Source organism: Monodelphis domestica, chromosome 5 (assembly GCF_027887165.1).
Source record: "Monodelphis domestica isolate mMonDom1 chromosome 5, mMonDom1.pri, whole genome shotgun sequence".
NCBI lineage: Eukaryota > Metazoa > Chordata > Mammalia > Didelphimorphia > Didelphidae > Monodelphis > Monodelphis domestica.
The window spans coordinates 244,832,866-244,853,283 of NC_077231.1; the positions used below are offsets into that span (position 1 = coordinate 244,832,866).

At 37.6% G+C, this 20,418-nt stretch overlaps 1 protein-coding gene across 6 annotated transcripts in view; it reads left to right on the forward strand.

Annotated features, from left to right (window-relative positions):
• PFKP (phosphofructokinase, platelet) overlaps positions 1–20,418 on the forward strand; it is a 139,914-nt gene that overhangs the window by 91,745 nt on the left and 27,751 nt on the right. For all 6 annotated transcript variants that reach the window (XM_056800003.1, XM_001373982.5, XM_056800005.1 and 3 more), the window contains exons 7-15: positions 614–722; positions 3,460–3,555; positions 6,891–6,983; positions 7,801–7,926; positions 9,787–9,851; positions 11,684–11,753; positions 14,411–14,557; positions 17,635–17,705; positions 19,763–19,850. In XM_056800003.1, the coding sequence (XP_056655981.1) occupies positions 614–722; positions 3,460–3,555; positions 6,891–6,983; positions 7,801–7,926; positions 9,787–9,851; positions 11,684–11,753; positions 14,411–14,557; positions 17,635–17,705; positions 19,763–19,850 (865 nt within the window). The remainder of the gene's footprint in view (positions 1–613; positions 723–3,459; positions 3,556–6,890; positions 6,984–7,800; positions 7,927–9,786; positions 9,852–11,683; positions 11,754–14,410; positions 14,558–17,634; positions 17,706–19,762; positions 19,851–20,418) is intronic.

A 20,418-nucleotide genomic window follows, 5' to 3' on the forward strand; every position in this document is an offset into this window, starting at 1 on the left:
TATAACCACATGTGGCTGGTCATTACCTTAGGAAGCCTCTCCAAGAGCCAGGCTGAGAGCCAAGAAGAGCTAGAAGCTGAGCCTACCCACACCTTCTCCCCCTGGATTCCCCAGAAAAAAAGTCCCTTCTTTCCTATTCATGCTCAAATTTATGCTCTTCATGATGTCTCTTTCTGAAGTCTCTCTGCCTAGAGGACTCTGACCTCACTCTGGGCAAGAGGACTTCTGGACACCAGAGAGTCACACAGGCAAGAGACAAGGGTCTTCTGGAGGACAGAGGTCTGAAGACCTTGAGAAAAACTTCAGAGAGTGCATGTCCACCATCTTTCCTCTATTCACTCTGCAACCTGATTCAATCAGAGAGTGGGACATTTCAAATTTAATATCAAAACTCTCCCTTTTTAAAATTTAAAGTTAATCTTGCAGTCCCAAAGTGTAAAGGGTACAGGCTAGTGTTCAATGTTCATGTGGGCCCCCTCATTTGTACCAAGGGATCACACTTGGGCTTTTCCCAAATGCTGTTCACCCTGCTCTCTTCCTCCTATTCAATTCTCAGTCCAGTGTAATGTCACCTACAAAACGAAATGTCTTCCTTTTGATATTTCCTGAATAGGTACCTGGCCCTCGCAAGTGCCTTAGCTTGTGGTGCAGATTGGGTGTTTATTCCTGAAAGCCCACCAGAAGACGACTGGGAAAAGCACATGGTAGAAAAGCTATCAGAGGTGATGGATCACTTTAATGCCACTTGCTGTACATGTTGTCTTCAAATATTCATGCATTCCAGTGGTAGCTGCTCTATTGAATTAGCCAAAAACATTTCCTTTTCCCCACAAGTACCAGAAATTCATTTAGGCTAGCTAATGAATGGGTCTCGCCTATGGGTTCAGGGCTTTTGAGAGCATATTTTGCCAGAAAATCCATTTGGCTACACATTAGCTTAACAAATCACCAGAAGATCATATCCAGAATGAACCTATTTTCTGTTCTCTTAGCCTAATTCCTCTTTTCCATCACATGGCAAATGTAGCCATTAACCATGTTCATGATGTCTAAACTTGCTTTCAGGTTTAATGGCTCTTCACTTACTACTTTGGAGAGTACCTTTCCTCCCTTTTGTGGTGTGAAAGTTTTGGTTTTTTCTATGAGAATGTTAAACTGAGAGGTTGAGCTAGAGATTTTAAAACACTTTTCTGTGTTCATGGTTTTAATTAAAGCATAAACCATTTTTACACCCAACTTAGTTCTGAGAACAGAAGCACAATACATGCCTCAGTTGCCTGTTCTTCCTTACCTTTTCTCCATTTTAATAACTACTTTATTGAGCACATATTGTATAAAAATGCTGGAGATTTGCAAAAGGGGATCAAAGGTGCCCATCTTTATTGAGTTCACAATCTACATTAACGACTAGAATGGATATCATCAGTCCACAGATCTGCAGAATATAATTTCTGTGAGTCTATATATTTCATATATATATTTCAGTCATATACTGAAAAACTTTTAAAATATAAAAATGGTATATATAGTAAAGTGCCCAGGCTTGAAGGAAGGAGAGTTTCTTTAGAGAAGTGTGGCACAGACTGGAGGAAGCAAAGATAATTATATGTTCTAAGATTGTGTAATATTTTTAAAAGACTTAATTTTAGCATTAAATATTTTAGTATTTTGAATCAGATTAACATTTTCCAAAGATGGGGTTTTCTTTTTTTCTTTTTCTTTTCTTTTTTGGAGATGTAGATTTGTCCTTCCCTTGTTTACATGAGTTAGTGTTTGAGGGCAGAGTGGGAGGATAGGGAGGCATATCATTATTCAGCCAAAACAACATGTATATTCCTGTAGAATTCTGCCTGGAAGCCTACAAGTGTTACGGTTTTTCTTAGAATCATACATCCTTAGATTTAATTAGAACATTTGCAATCTGAAAATGGCCCTAAGATTTAAATGTGAATGTTTGTGTAATTTCTACAATAGCTATGGCTAAAAGTATATTTTTACATACTCTATTTTAGATTCCCTGTCCTCATCAGTAGCTTGCATTGGGTAGGACTAACACATCAACACATAGCATTTTAGGAGAAAACCAGATGTTCTTGGTCAAGTTTTGAGATTTTCTCTTTTTATATGTGTATTAGTGTGCTTGTTTTCTCTTCACATTTGATTGTTAGGTCCTTGAAGGCAAGTTCTTTGTATCTCCTAAAGCATCCAAGAATAAAAACTCAGTCTGGAAGTATTTGTTGATTGAATTGAAAGGATATAAATGGCAATGCTAAAGTTCTTCCTTTTAAACATTTATGCATTCAGCAAGCATTGCTTGAATACCTACCACATATATATAACAAAGCACTGTATTAAGCTCAACTCCTGAAAGAGATCAAGGGAAATGTGCATTATGGTTAAACATTTTATAATATACTGGGGATATGAGAGGACAAGGGAGTAGATTCACTGTACTACCTAGTAAAATACTATTAAGTTCCATAAGAGAGAGGGGCATAATGGGTCTCAGGGAGAAAAGAGGAATTCCATTTTGAAGGAGAACTCCATTTTGATTTTGGTCTCATAAAGGAGATATTGTCTGGATAGTTGGGCTTGGTAGGATATTGATGGGAAGAAATGAGGAACAGTGGTATCCCCTTGATGTAAGAACAAAGACTTTACAGCAGAAGAATCCACAACATATTTGGGAAATAGAAAGTAGTTCAGTTTGGCAGGGCCAGGCATATGTGAATAGGTAAATAAAGCTGAAAAAGCAGATGGATGCCCCTGAATACAATGCTAAGAAGTGTGGTGGGCAGTGGGGGATCCACAGAAAAGTCTTTTAGCATCAAGATGATGGAAGCAGATATCTTAAAGGATAATTAATCTGGGAGCAGTATGTAGGCTCAACTGGAGAAAGGGGGAACTAGAGGTGGGGAGAGGAGCAAGGAAGCTTTTTCAGTAGTCTAAGTGAGAAGTAATAAAGTCTCGAGTAAAGGTGAGACCAATGGGAATAGAAAAGAGGTGATTGCTGGAAAGATTTTGGAGAAAATAGCTTTTGGTAAATGATTTAAAATGGAGAACAAACAGAGGAAAGGTAATGGAGTGAGTGGGTGAATGTTGGTACCCTTCTTCAATATTCTCTTCAAAAGAACACAATAAAGAAAACAACTTAAGAAAAAGACAATGAAGCAATCATCATCTCCAGTGTGTGTCCTATCCTAGAAATGTTTTATGTCTTCCCTACTCACAAAAATTTCTCGTACCCTCAGTATAAATAGAATGGTGCTAAAGGAAATAGGCAAGTGACTTTTGTTATTTTCTGGCATCCAAAAGGAGGCTGGAGGATGCAGCTCTTTTAGCAGGAGAGTGGTTGATTGAATATGGATTGGAAAAGTGGAGCTTTTCCCCTACAACAGAGAAATGCACTCTTCTCTTTGATTCACATCTTTGAAAAATTCTTATTTTCTTTTCCCATAGAATCGTGCCCATAAGAAGAGACTGAACATCATAATTGTGGCAGAAGGGGCAATTGATGCCCAAAATCAACCTATTACTTCAGAAAAGATTAAGAATGTAAGTTGCCAGGGGAAGCTGAGGGGTTCAGTGGTTTGAGAGCCAGGCCCAGAGACAGGAGGTTCTGAGTTCAAATGTGATCTCAGACACTTCCCAGCTGTGTGATCCTGGGCAAGTAACTTAATCCCCATCACCTAGTCCTTGCCACTCTTCTGACTTGAAACCAATATACAGTAATGATTCTAAGACAGAAGATAAGGGTTTAAAAATTAAAAAAAAAAAAGGAATGCCAGTTGTCTGCTTTTACTGTAATGCTTCTGAAAATTATGAATATAGATAGTTATTTTTGTAAACCCTCACAAAAATAGTGCTTTCCAATGTAGTAAAAGGCATCAAATTTATAATTGTGGAATGCATGTTAATATGAAAGGTAGGAGAGGAAGCTAGGTGGTTCAGTGACTGGAGCCCCAGGTCTATCTGGAATCAGGAGCATCTGGGTTCAAATCTGGCTTCAGACACTTCCTAGCTGTGTGACACTGAGCAAGGTACTTAACACATTGCCTACCCCTTACCCCCTTCTGTCTTGGAAGTGATACCTAGTATTGGAAATGATGCTTAGTATCAATTCTAAGACAGAAGATAAAGTTTTAAAAAAAGAAGAAAAGTAGATACTCAAGGAGTAAAATTTTTTTCCCCCTCAATTAGAATTTTTTCCTTTAGGAATGAGTACAGATTTTAAAAACAGAGATTCTTCTTTTTGAAGCATCCAGTCACTTAATTTTATTTTATCTTAGCCTCCCCACTGCCTAGCCTAGTGCCTGCCCTGTAGGGAAAAGGATATTTATGATTGCTAACGTTTATGTCGCTCTTTAAGGTTTACAAATCACTTTCCTTTTTGTCTCATTTGATCCTTACAGCTCTGTGAGGTAACCTCATTTTACAAATGAGGATCTGGCTTATGGTTTCACTGGGCTAGGGAACTTCCAGATGAGAGATCTGCTTCTCTCAGTGCTGATTATCTCCTTATCTGCATCTCCACAGCAGGAATATTGCCCAGATCTTAAGATCTAGGCGATTCTCATAAATGTACGCAAAGCCACACAATGAGTCTTTGTCAGGGACAAAATCAGAGTTTGTTGGGTTGGACGGGATTGCTGGTTTCTGTCCTGCTGGAACACTTTGGCGTCCTCTCCCGTTTGCTTCCCTTCCAGCCTAGAGAACCAACTCTGAGGTTTGTCTGGGAATAAAGCCATCTTGAGTTTATTAAAAGTGAATCACCATGTTATTTGCAATTCTGAAGAAGGCACAGACAACAGGAGGCTTTTTGTTGGGCTGTCCTGGCGAGTACCAACATCTGTCGGTACAAACTTGCCTCCCCAGAGGCTTCCCAGTTCATCATCCCACAGGATTGCTATTAGGAGGCTCCGCAAAGGAAGCCATCATTGAGAAGTGGGAGTAACTCTTGGAGGTGTTGAACACTGTCGGACAGGACTAGGCACCTTAAAGCGGGTTGTGTCTTCATGCTTATTGTTAGTGATATAAGCAATCAACAGGTATTACTGAATACGAGGCTTTTTTTTTTTAACCCTTACCCTCTTTTTTAGAGTCAGCACTAATTATCCATTCCAAGGTAGAAGAGGTAAAGCTTAGCAACTGGGACAAGTGGAGAGCATCTCTAGGCTTTGCTCTCAATCCACTGAGCCACCTAACTGCTCCCTACCTTTATACTTTTGTCATATAATGAGTTCCAATCCCCAAAAGCTGGGATCTTTGGGTTTATCAAACACTAGATTGATAAGGCCTTTTAAGCCCCATATATTGTGTATCTAATCTATTCCATTCATTCCCCATTATATTTCTTTTTTTTTTAAACCCTTACCGTCTATCTTGGAATCAATACTGTGTATTGGTTCCAAGGCAGAAGAATGGTAAGGGCTAGGCAATGGGGGTCAAGTGACTTGCCCAGGGCCACACAACTGGGAAGTGTCTGAGGCCAGATTTGAATTTAGGACCTCCGGCCTTGTAACAATTAAAATTTGGGGAAACTGAGGCAGGTAGAAATTAGCTTTTCTCTGCAAGGAGTATTTTATTTTTAAAGGTTTATTAAAGGTTGAGAATTTAAGAAAAATACAAGTAAGAAGGGCACGTGCTAGGTGAGCCGAGAGGCCCAATTCAATTTCACTCACATCATGAGACGTGTCTACTTGCCAGCGGAGACAGGAAGAGAAGAGACCCCACCTACGGCAGAGACCCTTTATATCATAATTTGCTTTCGACCCAGGTGAGAATTCAGTGAGATTACAAAGCATTCTGGGGAAGTGGAGCAAGGACTTCTGGGGATTGAAGTCCTGGATTCAAGTCTCCATTTTTATAGTCTCTAGTCCTGGCTCTCAATCCACTGAGCTACCCAGCTGCCCCCTCCCCATTATATTTCTTAACCATCCCTTACCTTTACTCTTAACATACATTTCTCTTATAAATTGGTCTTACTCTTATTAACATGAACATTCTAAATTAAGAGGATATTCACCAATATTTCCAGGAAATAATATTTGATTCTAACTCCAGACCCACCCAGAAAGAATATCTTGTTACATAAAACTCAAAACATTTTAGAAGCTAATTCATTACAGGCTGTTAGCACTAAAAGGAACTTGGGGTAGAACTAGTCTAGTCCCTTCCTTTTACAATCTAGGAAACTGGAATCAGGTGCTTTGTGCAAGGTTGCGTGTCTAGTTGAGAGCAGATTTTAGGAGCTAGAGTTGAGGTCTCCTCCCTTAGGGTACAGAATCTTCCTATTGTGCTATGCTGCCACATAAACAAATACAGATCTGTGATTTCATCAGCCTCCATCATTTTGATGGTAAGTTCTATAGCACTGATTGAGGGCCATGGAGATATGAAGTTACTTACTTACTCAAGATCACATAACTAATAAGTGTCAAAGGCAGAATATAAACCCGTCTTCCTGATTCCAAGCCTAATCCTCAATAACATATTATCTCATACATAGCTTTAAAAACACCAGGCAATTTACATGATTAAAAAAAAATTCTCAAAGCCTCTTAAGTCACATTTGAATTAGTAATAGTTTAGTATATACTGCCAAACTGTTTTCTTTATATTATTATTATTATTTACCTTTTTTTGGCAAAAAACAAATTCAAGAGCAATTCTGAATAGATTTTTAGTTTAACAGCCTTTTTCAGAGGAGAGAAACTGGAGGTTTTAACTTTCTCTGATTATATCCTGATAAAAAAGAGTTAAAATCCATACATTTTCTTCAGCAAAGATATAAAGTGGTCTATACTAAATATTCCTCATATGTTATTCATATGGAAATAATACACAACTCTCTGTTGCTGTCTTGTTTGATATAATGAATTTCTCTGTAGCTTGTAGTTGATGAGCTGGGATTTGATACTCGTGTGACTATCCTTGGACATGTCCAAAGAGGAGGAACCCCTTCAGCTTTTGACAGGATTTTGGTAAGTTTGTAGAGTAGCTACCCTTTTTTATTTGGCATTTCTCCAAGGAAAGAGTTTAATTTTGGACATGCAAAGGAACTAGACTGTAACTTATTAAATAGTAGATAACCTGAAGATAAATTCACAAATAGGGCCATTTGGTAAAATGCAGGATATCCCATTTCTGGGCAGATTTAGGAGCCCTCTCATCCAAGACATTAATGGCCACTTGTATTTGTTTTAAAGTCAGTTTGAGACTAGCCAGTTTAAGAAAAGTAAACCAGATCCTCACTAAAGAGTGCTAAGGGACCTTCTAACTTATTACCATGGTAGCCTTGGCACCAGGAGAAAAGAACCCAGAAGGCAGAACCAAATGGGACAGCTAAAGGTATTGACTTGCTAATGGATGAAAGGTAGGGCAAGAGAATAAAAAAATGTCTATATTGGGGATTCGTGGTTTTATGCATTTGCTAGATTCTTCTCAATGTTAGGAATCCTGAATGAGGCTAACCCTCCTCGATAAAAGTTAAACTAGCAGGTTATAAAGAGAGGGGCTAAAGGCTATTAATATCAATGCCTAATTAAGGTTTTCTCCTCTATTTTAATAAAAAGAACCCTCAAAAAATTAAAGAAGGAGATCTAGCAGGAATGTGGGCAACTATCCAGGTATTTTATATTAAGAATAAGTACCTATGATCTTTTTATTCATGGAGACATCTAGAACCCATATCCTGAGAAAAGGAAGGGTTTGAGATTGTAGACCTCTTCCAAAGGGCTTTTTTCAGAGAAGATAATAGTTGTCTTTTCCCAGTTTCATGTCAAAACATTTTGTCTCCAGGCTAGTCGCACAGGTGTGGAGGCAGTATTGGCTCTTCTTGAGGCTAAACCGGAAACCCCAGCATGTGTTGTGTCTTTGTCTGGAAACCACATCGTGCGTCTGCCCCTGATGGAGTGTGTAAAAATGGTGAGTTCCTGGAATGGAACCAAGTAGTAGTTCCAGTTAAGTGATCCGAGTAAGAAGGTGATGGATGATAACAGATATCTGTTGATGACAATCTGAGGGAAACTTTTCTGTCTTTCCTTTAGTGAATGAACAAAAAGGAGACTGAAATCTCCAAAATCATAATTGGTGGTCTAAAGGATTATATAGAGTAATACCAGTTTAACAGTGAAACACAGCTAGATCCCAAGTAGTATGAATAATTAGTCTTGTGAAAAGGTCACTTGTATTTGAAATCATTCTGTTCAAATTATAATTACCAAAAATAGGATATTTAGTTCCACTTCAATGAAAATATTCAGTGTGAATTCAAATAATGAATCTACTTCATTATTCATATTAATCAGGACCTACCTTTTTATTACTCTTTTATGAAACTAGGGGCAAATATTACTTTATAATTTTAAACATTTTCATCTATGTTTCTTTAATTATAGTCCATGTGATACTTTTAAATAGCCTTGTCTAAATTAGCTGGATTTTTTTCTTTTCTTTAAATGAGTTCTCCCTTGGCATCTTTGGGTTTCCAAGTAGATGAGTCATTAATGATTTACTGAGCACCAGTTCTCTGTTAAACACTGAGAGAATACAAAAGAAGAATAGAAGGGTTCTGCCCTCAAGGGCTTCAGAGTATTGCTGGAATAATGGGATATGCACACACAAAACAATTAGATTACAGCATGAAGCAGTATATAATCAGGTACAAAATTATGTGGTATAGAACCATAAAGAGAGGAGACATCTGAACGGTAACACATCCCATAGTCAGAGAATATTTGTAGCAGTCCGCCCAAAACTATCCAGGTCTGTTAGGAGAGTTTGTGAATCAATAAATGGAAGAATCCATAGGTTTACCAACATGGATGCTCTGTTGATGCATGCTCCACAACCCTTCCATCCCTTCTCATCTGGTACAACTCTTATGCCTGTCCTTCCATAAAAAGCATGGCACAGTGCCTTTCACATATCAGCTCTGAATTAATGTTGAATAGGACTGATTAGAGCCAGTTCCCTGGGCAAATAGCAGATAAAAATTATTGACATTGAAATTCAAGGAGCACTTTGGGCTCACTGAAAGCACTGCAATCCAGCCAGCAGTCCTCCTCTCATTAAATCTTGGACCCATGTTCTGGCCATCCACATTTAGATGACCAAGGTACTGATCCCTCAGGGGCCGAGGCAGCCAAATGACAGTGGTAGTAATGCTGCCTCACCTTTAGAGAACTCAATATTTTTCAGAATCTTTACAAGTTCGATAAAATAGCAATGGAGTTGCCCTGGGGATTGTCATGACTATACTTTGTATATAAATATTAATTCCAGCTTTTCAGATTATTTTCACATTTGTCATCTCTATTATTCTGAGCAATTTTGTGAGATGGACAAGGTAGGTAGTATTATTCTTCTTTAACATAAGGGAAACTGTGGCTCAGAACTCAAAGGTGACACAAGGCATATAAAATTTGCCCAAACATTGGCTCTTTTAGGTGATGGAGAGAGAAAGGAGGACATCTTGGAGGAGGGGCAAAAACCCCGCCATATCTTGTACTTTGAAAATGGAGTTATAATTTTTTTATTTCTAAATTAATATTGCTATTTAAGGAATATGAATACACATATTGTGTATACAGCTTGGTTCACTCATTAAATTATCAAGTTTGCTTTGTTTAACACTCTAAAGGATTAGAGAAAAAAATGAAACAGAAATAGAACCCAGATCTTCTTACTTAGTGACTTTAGGTCTGGCACTCTCTCCATTGTACCAACTTAGGAAATGTCTTAGACTTTGACATTTTTAAACTTGCTTTTATTGTTTTGTTTTAGACTCAGGCTGTTCAAAAGGCAATGGATAAAAAGGATTTTAAGAAGGCAGTGAAACTTCGAGGAAGGTGAGTCGAATTGGAGAGATTTCAGAAGAGCCAAATGTTGTGTTTTGCTTGAGCTGTCAGGGAGATGTGTGCACTTACAAACTCATTCTTAATGTTTCCCTTGGTTATTCCTGTGAATTTACATGGGATTCATATGGATATGCTTTGAAATTGGTGTCGGAAGGGATAAACTACTATTATTTCTTAAATTCTTACCTTCCATCCTAGAATCAATACTGTGTATTAGTTTCAAATCAGAACAATGATAAGGGCTTGGCTAAGGGGTTAAATGAGTTGCCCTCAGTGTTGCACAGTCTGGAAGCGTCTGAGGCAATATTTGAACCCAAGGCCTCCTATGTCTTAGTTTGGTTCTTCACTGAACCACCTAGTTGCCCCTGGCCAATGACTTTCGGTACAATGACTACTTGAAGTATGTGATGAAAAATTCTTGAAAACCATTTTTTGCTGAAATTAAAATATGTAGTAATTATATTGTGGGGCTTTAGAAATTGAATGGAAAATTAGCAAATAATGAAAAGTATTCTAAGACTTGAGGGATGGCCATGTAAAAGAAGCATTCTCAAATTCAGGTTGGGGATCTTGTACAGCAAGGGTGAAGGATTATAAGGAATCAGATTTTTCTTCAGCAAAGAGCATTGGTTGGATTTATGAATCAGAAGGAATGGATTATTAGAGATGGAAACAAGGGCACATATAGTAAGAAGGGAAATGAGGGGAGGAGGAGGGAATGGGCAATAATGCTGAAATATTGAAGAGTTGAGAGAGAGAATTTAGATGGTCTCAGTCTCAGAGAAGCTGACTGAAACCTAAATTAGCTGCTGTGAGTGGGAAGATATGAGAGTGGGAAGGGTGGAATTATATTAGGGTTTGATCAAAAGAAAGTGACTTGGAAAAGTCCCAAAGGATAATGAGATAGGAAATAAATGCAGAGTAAAAGAGAAGGAAATCTGAAACAGCAGACAGAGCCCTTGCTAAGTTTATATAGCTCATAAATTTACTATGGGTGAAATAAATTTGATGTTAGTAATTAGAGCATTCTAAAAATGAAATGGATTGACTTGTTAGGTAGTGAGTTCCTCATTAATGGATGGGTTTCAGCAGAGATTAGGTCACTGTGTGTCAAGGATTTTGGAAATGTGACTCTTGATTGATTATGAATGGGTTAGATGATGGATAGATGGGACTTTGAAACAACAGGCTTCAGGCACTTCCTCAAAATGGGAGGAAGGAGGTATGACCAAACAAGGCCCCTAAAGATTCTTATAGGTCTGTAAGACTGGCTTGAAGATATTTACCTACATATTTTTTGCCCTGACAAAGTTTCGGTTTATTCCCTCATTCTGATCACATGATATTTTGACAGAATTTTTGCAATGAACAGTCACCACAACCACCACTACTAAAAAATAAAACTCAGAACCCATCTCATTATTTTTTGCTATTATGAAGGGATGGTCAGAGGGGAAGGAAGGAGATGAATATTAATTGTCACAATATTGTGTGCTAGGCACTGTGCTGGTACTTTATAGATATTATTTCATTTGATGTTCACAACAACCCTGGAAGGTATGTAGCTCTTAATATCCTTTTTACAATTAAGGAAACTGAAGTAAACAGATTGAGTGATTTGCCCAAGGTCACAGAGTTAGTAGGTGTCTGCGGTGGGATTGGAACTCAAGGCTTTCCAATTCCATGTCCAATGCTCTATCCACTGAACCACCTAACACTGAAAATATTATGTGGCTGAAAACTCCTTAGTATGATCTGGAGGGTAGATCTGTTTTCTTTCAAACATTATAAAATGACAATAAAACATTCTTCATTACTTTTAGGAGCTTTGAGAACAACTTACAAACCTATAAACTACTTTCTCAGAAAGAAACAACGGCAGAGATTCCAAAGGTAGGTGGTCTGTGAGACCAGGGCTAAGAGTCAGGATTGTAAAGTTCAAGGAACATGAGATTAAGTAGATGAAGTAGTTGGATGGAAACTATTGTGAATGGGAATACTACTCTGTGAATGTGAGATTATGAGGAAAGTGTCATTAATTCCAGGAAATTAGGTTCCCTCTTTGCAAGAAGGGTATTGAAAGGTTGTGGGAATAATGACAATAAGGGATGTTTTTTGTCCCTTTCTTGAACCGGTACCTTCTTTTTGTAGAGAGGAAATATTCTAATAAATAATAACGGAATATAAACAATCTACTTTAAATGTGTTTATATGTGCATGTGTGGGGGGGGGGGAGGAGGAGAGGGAGAGAGAGAACAAGCATGTATATTTGCTGAAGCTACTCCTTGAGTTTTGTTTTTTTAAAGCCCATAGGTATTCTTTACCTGGAATTGATGGTATTTTATAATTTTGTTAACTTTTAAGTCAAGCCAACAACCATTTATGAAATGGCTATTACTAATTATTGTTATTTATTAAATGTTGTCTACTACTGCTACTTATCTCATTTCTCAGTTGAATTTTTACACTCTGGAAGCTAAATGGTTACTATAAATGGAATATAAAAACAGTATGCTACCAAATGACATTCTTTTAGGTCTTTTCCTTTCTTCTTAGCATTCTAAGATACCCTTTCCCATTCTCTCCCACCATAAATTTCCAAAGTTCAATCCATGAACAAAGCCTGAAAACACCATAACATTGGATGTGCATTAAGACTTCTGGGTCACAAAAGTGACCCACTTTTCTGGAATTATAGGACATTGAATATCAAAAGAATTTCTAGAATCTATGAGTAATTAATTATTTTAAGAATTATTCTTGAGCAGTAGAATCTATGTGACAGATACTGATAGAAACAACAACATATAATGAATGATACTTTTTAAGAATATAAAATTATTTGTTATGAATTAATGGGGCACAGTAGAGTGCTGGGCCTGGAGTTAGGAAATCTCATCTCAGACACTTACTATGTGAACTTGAAATGTGGATAATAATAGCATCTACCTCCCAAGGTTGTCGTGAAGATCAAATGAGATAATATTTGTAAAATTCTTAGCACAGTGCCTGGCACAAATTTGACTTTTAAAAATGCTTGTTTTCTTTCTTAGAAATCAAAATCCTTGATATTCTTATTTGGTTACAGAATTAAGCCAAATTGAGGACAGTGGTGTGAGATGTACGAAATCAGTTTGATATTTTAAAATATAAAATCAGGTTGAATCTGTGCAATGTAAGCATTCATTAACTGTATGCACATATAAGAAATGTTTGTGTGTGTGTGTGTGTGTGTATACACACACACACACACACACATATATATACATACATATATATACATATATATATATAAACCATAGTTCTTTCTGCATATCAAAAGTCAGACAGAGGTACACAGTTAATAGGCTTAATTTATCAATCATTTTTTATTTTTAGTAAGTCAAATCTGATTCTATCAAAAATGAATGATTTGAAGAGATCCTCTTCTCTAAGGCCATTTTGAAGAGTCAACAAATGCTCTCAGATTCTCAATAACAGGAAATTTTTTTTATTTTTGCTGATAAAGTTGATCAACATTGAGTATTCCATTTCAGCTATATTTAATAATACTATTGAATCTTCTAAAACATACATGCATGTGAATTGGTAAATGATACTGATTATACATTTTGACAGATAAAGTTTCTGGAGGGCCATCATGCATTTTAATAAACCAAGGTATAACTTTTTGCTAATATTTTACAAATACATTTTAAGTCATTGTACTATAAAATTATCATAGCTATATCTATGGCATTATAATGGATACCAGGCTTTGTTTTAAAGCATGACTCAGTGATAATTGAATCATATGGTGCTATAATTGTTACATACTTTTCTCTGCTTCTGTTGTAATATTGGCCATCTTGGATACCTTGCTCATTAGCTAGATGACTCATCTATGACTATACTGTAAGTGACTATATGCTGGGAAACTTTCCAAGATCCATCTATTTCCAGCTCTTTGTGTTTACAGAATTTTCCCTGTGGCAAATGGCTGTATTAGCCAAGTGTTGTTGCATGGATTAAAGAAAGCACTATTGTCAAGGTCTTTCCTGATTCTTAAAATGACAAAAAGAACTGTTTTATGATGTAGGTAAGAAAGAACTCCAGCTAAACTTTTTCCCTTTAAGTTGCACACCATTTTCTCATATAAAAGAAAAACAAATAAACTGATGTTTGTTGGTCCAACTGAGGTTGGCTAGGCTTTAGAATACTAATGTATTCTGAAAGTGATCCTTCAGAAAACCAATGGAAGTGGATGTAGAGGTCCATTGACATAGTAATTAGTTAGATAACTGGGTTTAATTGGTATTCTCTTGTAGCTCTCAGTCAAAAAGATTTTTCTGAACCTAGTATAAAGTTGGCAGATTGTGCCAGTCATTTTCCCCCAAGCTTGTTATGTCACTCCCACTGATTTCAGCAAGGTCAGCCAAAGCATTTTTTCTCTGCGGCACAACTAAGTTCTCTAAGTCCCCCTCACTCCCTCCCCCCCAAAAAGCACTATGTTGTGGTATTGTGCTATTCTTGAAACAGTTGGTAATCTAATTTCTTTTTCTCTTTTGAAGAGCAATTTTAACGTGGCTGTTATGAATGTGGGTGCTCCTGCTGCAGGGATGAACGCTGCCATCCGTTCAGCAGTGAGAGTGGGCATCACTGAGGGTCATAAAATGCTGGTTGTCAATAATGGCTTTGAAGGATTGTCTAAAGGTGAGGTAAGAATCACAAGGCATTAATGGCATCCCAGAAACAAGCCAAAGCACTTTAATGAATGTTGAAGGGACTTAGGTATCATTTAACCTGTTTTATAGATGATGGTGCTGTGCATTTTAAAATGGATCTGAACCCTGAGAGAGTACATTTCCCAGTGCTCTCCAACTTCCTCAAACACATCCCACTTCCTTTGTGGGGGGTGTCTGAGAAAGTATAAAAGAAGAGAGAAGCAAGGGTTTTGGTACCTTTTGCCCTGGAGAGCCCTTTTCCTAAGAAGCACCCTTTCTGAAGAAGTGCCTTTTCCTAAGAAGTGAGATTTTCCTGTAGAGCCTTCTGCCCCCCGGATCTTTGGTCCCTATGTAGCTGCTGGAGATCAAACTTTCTCTAGCTTTCCCAAACTTTTCTTTTCCTAGCCCAAATAAAACTATCTAACTTTCCCTAGAGTCTAGCTTGGTTTAATTTAATTCCCTAGCCTAGTTATAATAAAAGAAGAAAACCTGGTCAATTTCCCTACTGTAATGCAGGGGGGGGGGACCCCTGGCTACCTTCCTTTTTTCCCTACCTTTTCCCTCCTTTTTCCCAATCCACAGTGCTCAAGGAGGTGTAAGATTTAAATTAGGTTTTGACTTAATATGAGCGTAATAAAATGAGATTGTGGTCATCATTTATAAAATATTAGCCCCTAAGTCAAAATGACTATTAGCAGCTTTTATTTACAACAAGGTAGAGATAGTGGAAGTGGGAAATGTAGAAAGGAGACAAAGCCTAGTCTGGTCTACCAGACCTAAGTACTGCTTCTGAGAAATACAACTCAGCCCCCAGCAGGGGCTCTACTGATCTCCATGTGGATTTCCTGGTAGTCCTCAGCCAGAAGTCCCAGTGGTGTTCTCAGCTCTACTCACTGATGCAGAATCCAAGGGAAGAATCTCTCCAAGGAGCCAGCCTCTTGAAAAACCCTCCAGCCCAGCTCATCAATGCAGAGAGCGAATCTGAATGTCCAGGCTGGCCTTTTTAAAGCAAGTTTTCTAGATGCCACTTCCTGTCTCTCCCCCTCTTCACAGGAACCAATCACAGCTTCCCAATTTTCCTAACTGCCCAGGGGAGGGCAGTGGTTGTGGCCTTTGGAGGTGTGAGCTAGTAAGTGATTTGTGAACTCTTCTATCTAATGACCTACCAGTGATAAGCAGGGAGACTTTAAGTTCTTGATTTGATTAACTAAAAATAGACAGAGGGAGAGTTAATTCTATGTTCACAATCCCCCCTATGATTATATTGGGAGACAAACATGTTGAAATCTCCCAGATTTACATCCCTAGTCTCCCTAATGAATACTTTCACATAGCTAGATTATATCTCTAAAGATCTTCTAGCTAAAGGTGAATACAATATTGCACTTTCAAAGATGAAGTTACAATAATAGGAGATAAGAGTGAAATAAAAGAGAGAGCAAAACCAGTGATTGGTAGGTGCATTGACAAAAAGCCAATTAGGGAGCAATCCCCTTCACCATAAGAGTTTACATTCAGAATAAATGTGTTCAACTCCCTTCAGCTTGGTTGACTATATCCCAAAGTTCATTCTGGATCTTCTGATGTAGTGTAGGCTTTCTGCAGGCTTCTTTATGGCACTTTATCCAAATGGTTCACTTTCTTGAGTCAAGGAGTTAGCAAGTTTCTTTTCCTGCAATTTTTCTCAAAAATTTTTAAATCTTGAATTTTATGAAAATTATACAAAGGTTAAAACCCAAATCTATTGATACCTCATCCAGGTCTCTTTCCACTATAATACTACCTCACATTTATAGTGTGTGCATAATATGTACCAGGTACTATGCTAGCACTTTACAAATATTATCTTATTTGATTCCTGCAAATAAGTTCATTATTAACCCCATTTTATGCATGAGATAATTGAGGCAAACAGGTTAAATGACTTGTCTAAGATCACAAAGCTTGTGTCTAAATCAATCAGGTCAAAATCTGAACCCAAGTCTTCCTCAAAACAGGATTCAGGATCCTCACAATTCTTTGTCCCTACTCTACAACACCCCCTCAACTCTCTATCTACTGTGCCACTCAACTACATTATCCCAAACTTCCTCACACTGGCCCTGCCCTAACCCTCCCTCAGAGGCAATATGTGACCACAAGCTAAAGGGCTATATTCATTCCCACCTTTTATTTTCCATTTAAGGGATGCTCATGGGGAGGAGCTAGCAAGTATCACATCACTCCACTCTTCTTCAAATACTCTTTTGCATTAGAGACTTGATCTCAGGTGAATGGTAGTGGCTGAAAGTCAGACAAAGAATAGAGTTGTATTATGTCACAAATACATGCAGGATTCCATGGGGGAAGACCCAGAACTCCTAAAATGAGACATCTTACATAAGCTGGTCATGTTGATGCAAGTGAAAAATAAGCATGGATTGGGGGGGTCTTCTAAGCTGCTTTCCAACTCTTAGAATTCTGTATTGTTATAGTCTGAAGTCATACTATTTACTAAGTTAGATTTCTCTCCTAGACCCTAGGTGGTGCAGTGGATTGGATCTGGTTTCAGAAAATCCAAATTCAGTCTCAGATACTTCCTGACTATGTAACCCAGGGCAAATCACCTAACCTCTGTTTGTCTCAGTTTCCTCTTCTGCAAAATGGGAATAACAATTGCATTTACCACCCAGAGTTTTTGTGAGGATCAAATGAGGTAATAATTATTAAAAAAAAAACCCTATACCTGGCACATAGTAAGTGATGTAAATGCCAGCTGCTACTATTATCTCTTCTCTTTGGTAAGATCATCTACTCTCATGGGTTCATATAACATTTCTGTGAATATGCCTATTAAACCTATGAACTCTGATCTCCTTCCTGATATGCCCTTCTATGTCATCAAATGCATTTGCCCTACATACAGCACTGGCACCTCAAATTGGACATATCCAAAACTGAAGTCTTTCCTCTAAACCTCTGGGCAGCACCATCCTCTCAGCTACCCAGGTTTTAGACCTCCATGTCATCCTGGGTTGTCTAATTTCATTATCTGGAGATTGACTGATCGATTGATTGATTTTACATTTTAGATAAAAGAATTCCACTGGACATGTGTTAGAGGCTGGACTGGTCAAGGAGGATCAATTCTTGGCACAAAACGGTAATTTTCCTATTTTGGCTTTTTCTGATTCCACACTGAAGAAGCTAGGTATTCGAATCCTGTTGTTAAGATGAACGTCTTACTTGAGCAATATCTATTCCCTATCCATAAAGGTCTTTGGGAGAAGTCGCTGAATTGACTACTGTCTCTTCCTTGATGAAGTATCAGCAGCTATACTCTCCTGTTGCTTTTAGTTATTTCTGACTGAGGAGTGTTTTGCCATTCACCATCCTTTCCTCTAATAAGTCATAAAGGAGGATAACAAACTCAAGTATTTATGCAAGACAAAGTAGGAAAATTTATTTGGAACTATACTTTCCTTCTTTGAGGGATCCATATTTCTAAGCATTTAAGATATAAGGAGATAATAAATATCTCTTTGGCTTTTTAAAATAAAGTAAAATTGTTTCATTTATGTTAAACTATGTTGCCACTTTGGTCAGCAGCAAGAGGATTAAATAAATGCGGTAATAACATTGACTGGCATGCACAATGACAAAATAAGTGAGACTATCTGCCATTCTTGGCCAGGTGTGCATGGAAATATGAGCCAGATTTCAAAGTAGTTACCTGAGTGACCCAAAAAGGAGCTCTGTCTTGAATTAATGGAAAACCCCCATTTATCCGTTACAGATAGCAATTTGTATTCTGGGTAATAACATCTAGGTCCAAATCGGTGAGCATAATGAAATGCTCTGAAGTTGTACCATGCATCTAAATTCATACTGCTCAAAATTCAAATTATGTAAACTATGAGAAATGATTCCAGACCAGCAGAAATATGTATTGTGAATTCAAATAATGTAACTACTTTGGGGATTTCATTATTCTCATGAATCAGAACCTAACCATAATACTCTCCTTAATGAACATTCCTGCCTCCATCATATGTGAACAGCCAGTTTCAAAAGGTTAAGAGTACAAAGGATTAAGAAGGCATTAGGAGACCTTGGCAGTGCCTCAGGGTTGCCATTATGAATATCATTTATTTATAAAATAATGTGAATGTGATGAAGAAAAAAAATTATAGCTATTGAACCAGTCTAGCTCTTTGGATTATAAATAAAAGAGTTTATCAGAAAAGAAGAATGGTCTCATCCCTTCACTTTGGCCTCAAAATGTCTTTTCAGTGTAGGTACAATTCCAACTGCAGTGTTTACCTGGCCTCCGGGTGTCTTCTTGTTTTCTTTGGCTCTGTGCAGTGAATGACACAAAGCTGTATTAAAGAGCCTGTTTTGTTGATGTTTATTTTAATCTGGACCTTCATTAATCCCAAAGAATTTGACCACCTCATTTCTCAGGACCTGGTGTCCTAGTTGGAAGTGATTTGACTGGCAGTTGTGGACAAGTCCTGACAGTAGCTCTGAGCATATTAAAAATAGAAAGCAATATTCAAATGAAATTTTGGGGTTTCACAATGTGCCCTGTGTTTTTTAATGTGAGCTGGCATGATTTTTGTGGTCCTATCTGGCCCACTTTCTTGCAGTAATGAGTTCTACTATTCCATGAGCATAAAAGAAACCTTGACATTTTCTTGTGACACATACATGGTCTAAATGTTATCCATCTGGCCTCTATTAGGGTAATACTTTTGAAATAGATGAAGCTCCATGATGGGAAAAGCAAATATAAGTTGTAATTTATATATAAGCTCAATATGGGAAACTCATGTCATTCAGATCCACTTAGAGAAAAATTGTGTGATTCATCTGGACAATATTTTATCATTTCTTTTCAAAAACCTAGTCCTATGGTCCTTGCTTTCTTTCTGGGATCACTTTCTTAAGGGTGCTATAATGCATCTGTTTGCTAACATTTTGGAATGCTGAATTTGGGGTGAGATGGGAACTATTCTATTTTTTATTGAAACTCGAACTTATGAGTTTGAGAATGTGGTATGGGGAGATAGGAGATGCTGAAGTCATATTCATCACTGGCTTTCATCAGATCATGTGCTTATTTTATTTATATTAACATGTGATCACTTTAATGTTTAATCAGTTTTTCAAAGATTTTTACAAGGGTTTGACCTCACTTCTTGATTTAACTATTTTTAGTACTCTCCCTGCAATGTATTTGGAGCAGATTGCTGAACAGATACGTACTTATAAAATCAACGGTCTTTTGGTTGTCGGTGGATTTGAGGTACATTATTCTGTTTTACTATTCACTTGCTAGTTGGCTTATCTAGTCCTAAGTGTTGCCATTTCTGTCCTCTTCAAGCATACTGTCTGAAACCCTTTGGGAGTTGGTCATACAATTAAATTTCATACAATTTCACACATAAAAATTATACAACTAAATTTCCCATCCCAGTGGGATGTGAGGACAGAAGACAGTGGTTGAGCCAGTGGGTTCTGGGAGCCCATGGAGGTGAGTGTATAATATTTTAAATCATGCAGATCACAAGTGAGAAATGCCAAGTCTATCTAGAGGGACTTTTAACCATATCTATAGAGCTGAAGGGGAAGGAGGGTTTATCAAACATGAAGGATACCACAGATTTCATTTGAGAAACTTTTGGTAAATAAGGCATCAATTTTCCAAGACTTCTGAAATTCCAAACTTGTCTTGCAGGAAACTTGTAGGTTTATCTGCCTTGTTATAGGAAAGAAAGCTAGTCAGACAAAGAGTTCTAATCTCTGGAACCTTTGTGCTAACTCATGTGTTTAGTGAATTTGAATTTTTTAAACCTTTAGAAACTTACTCAGAC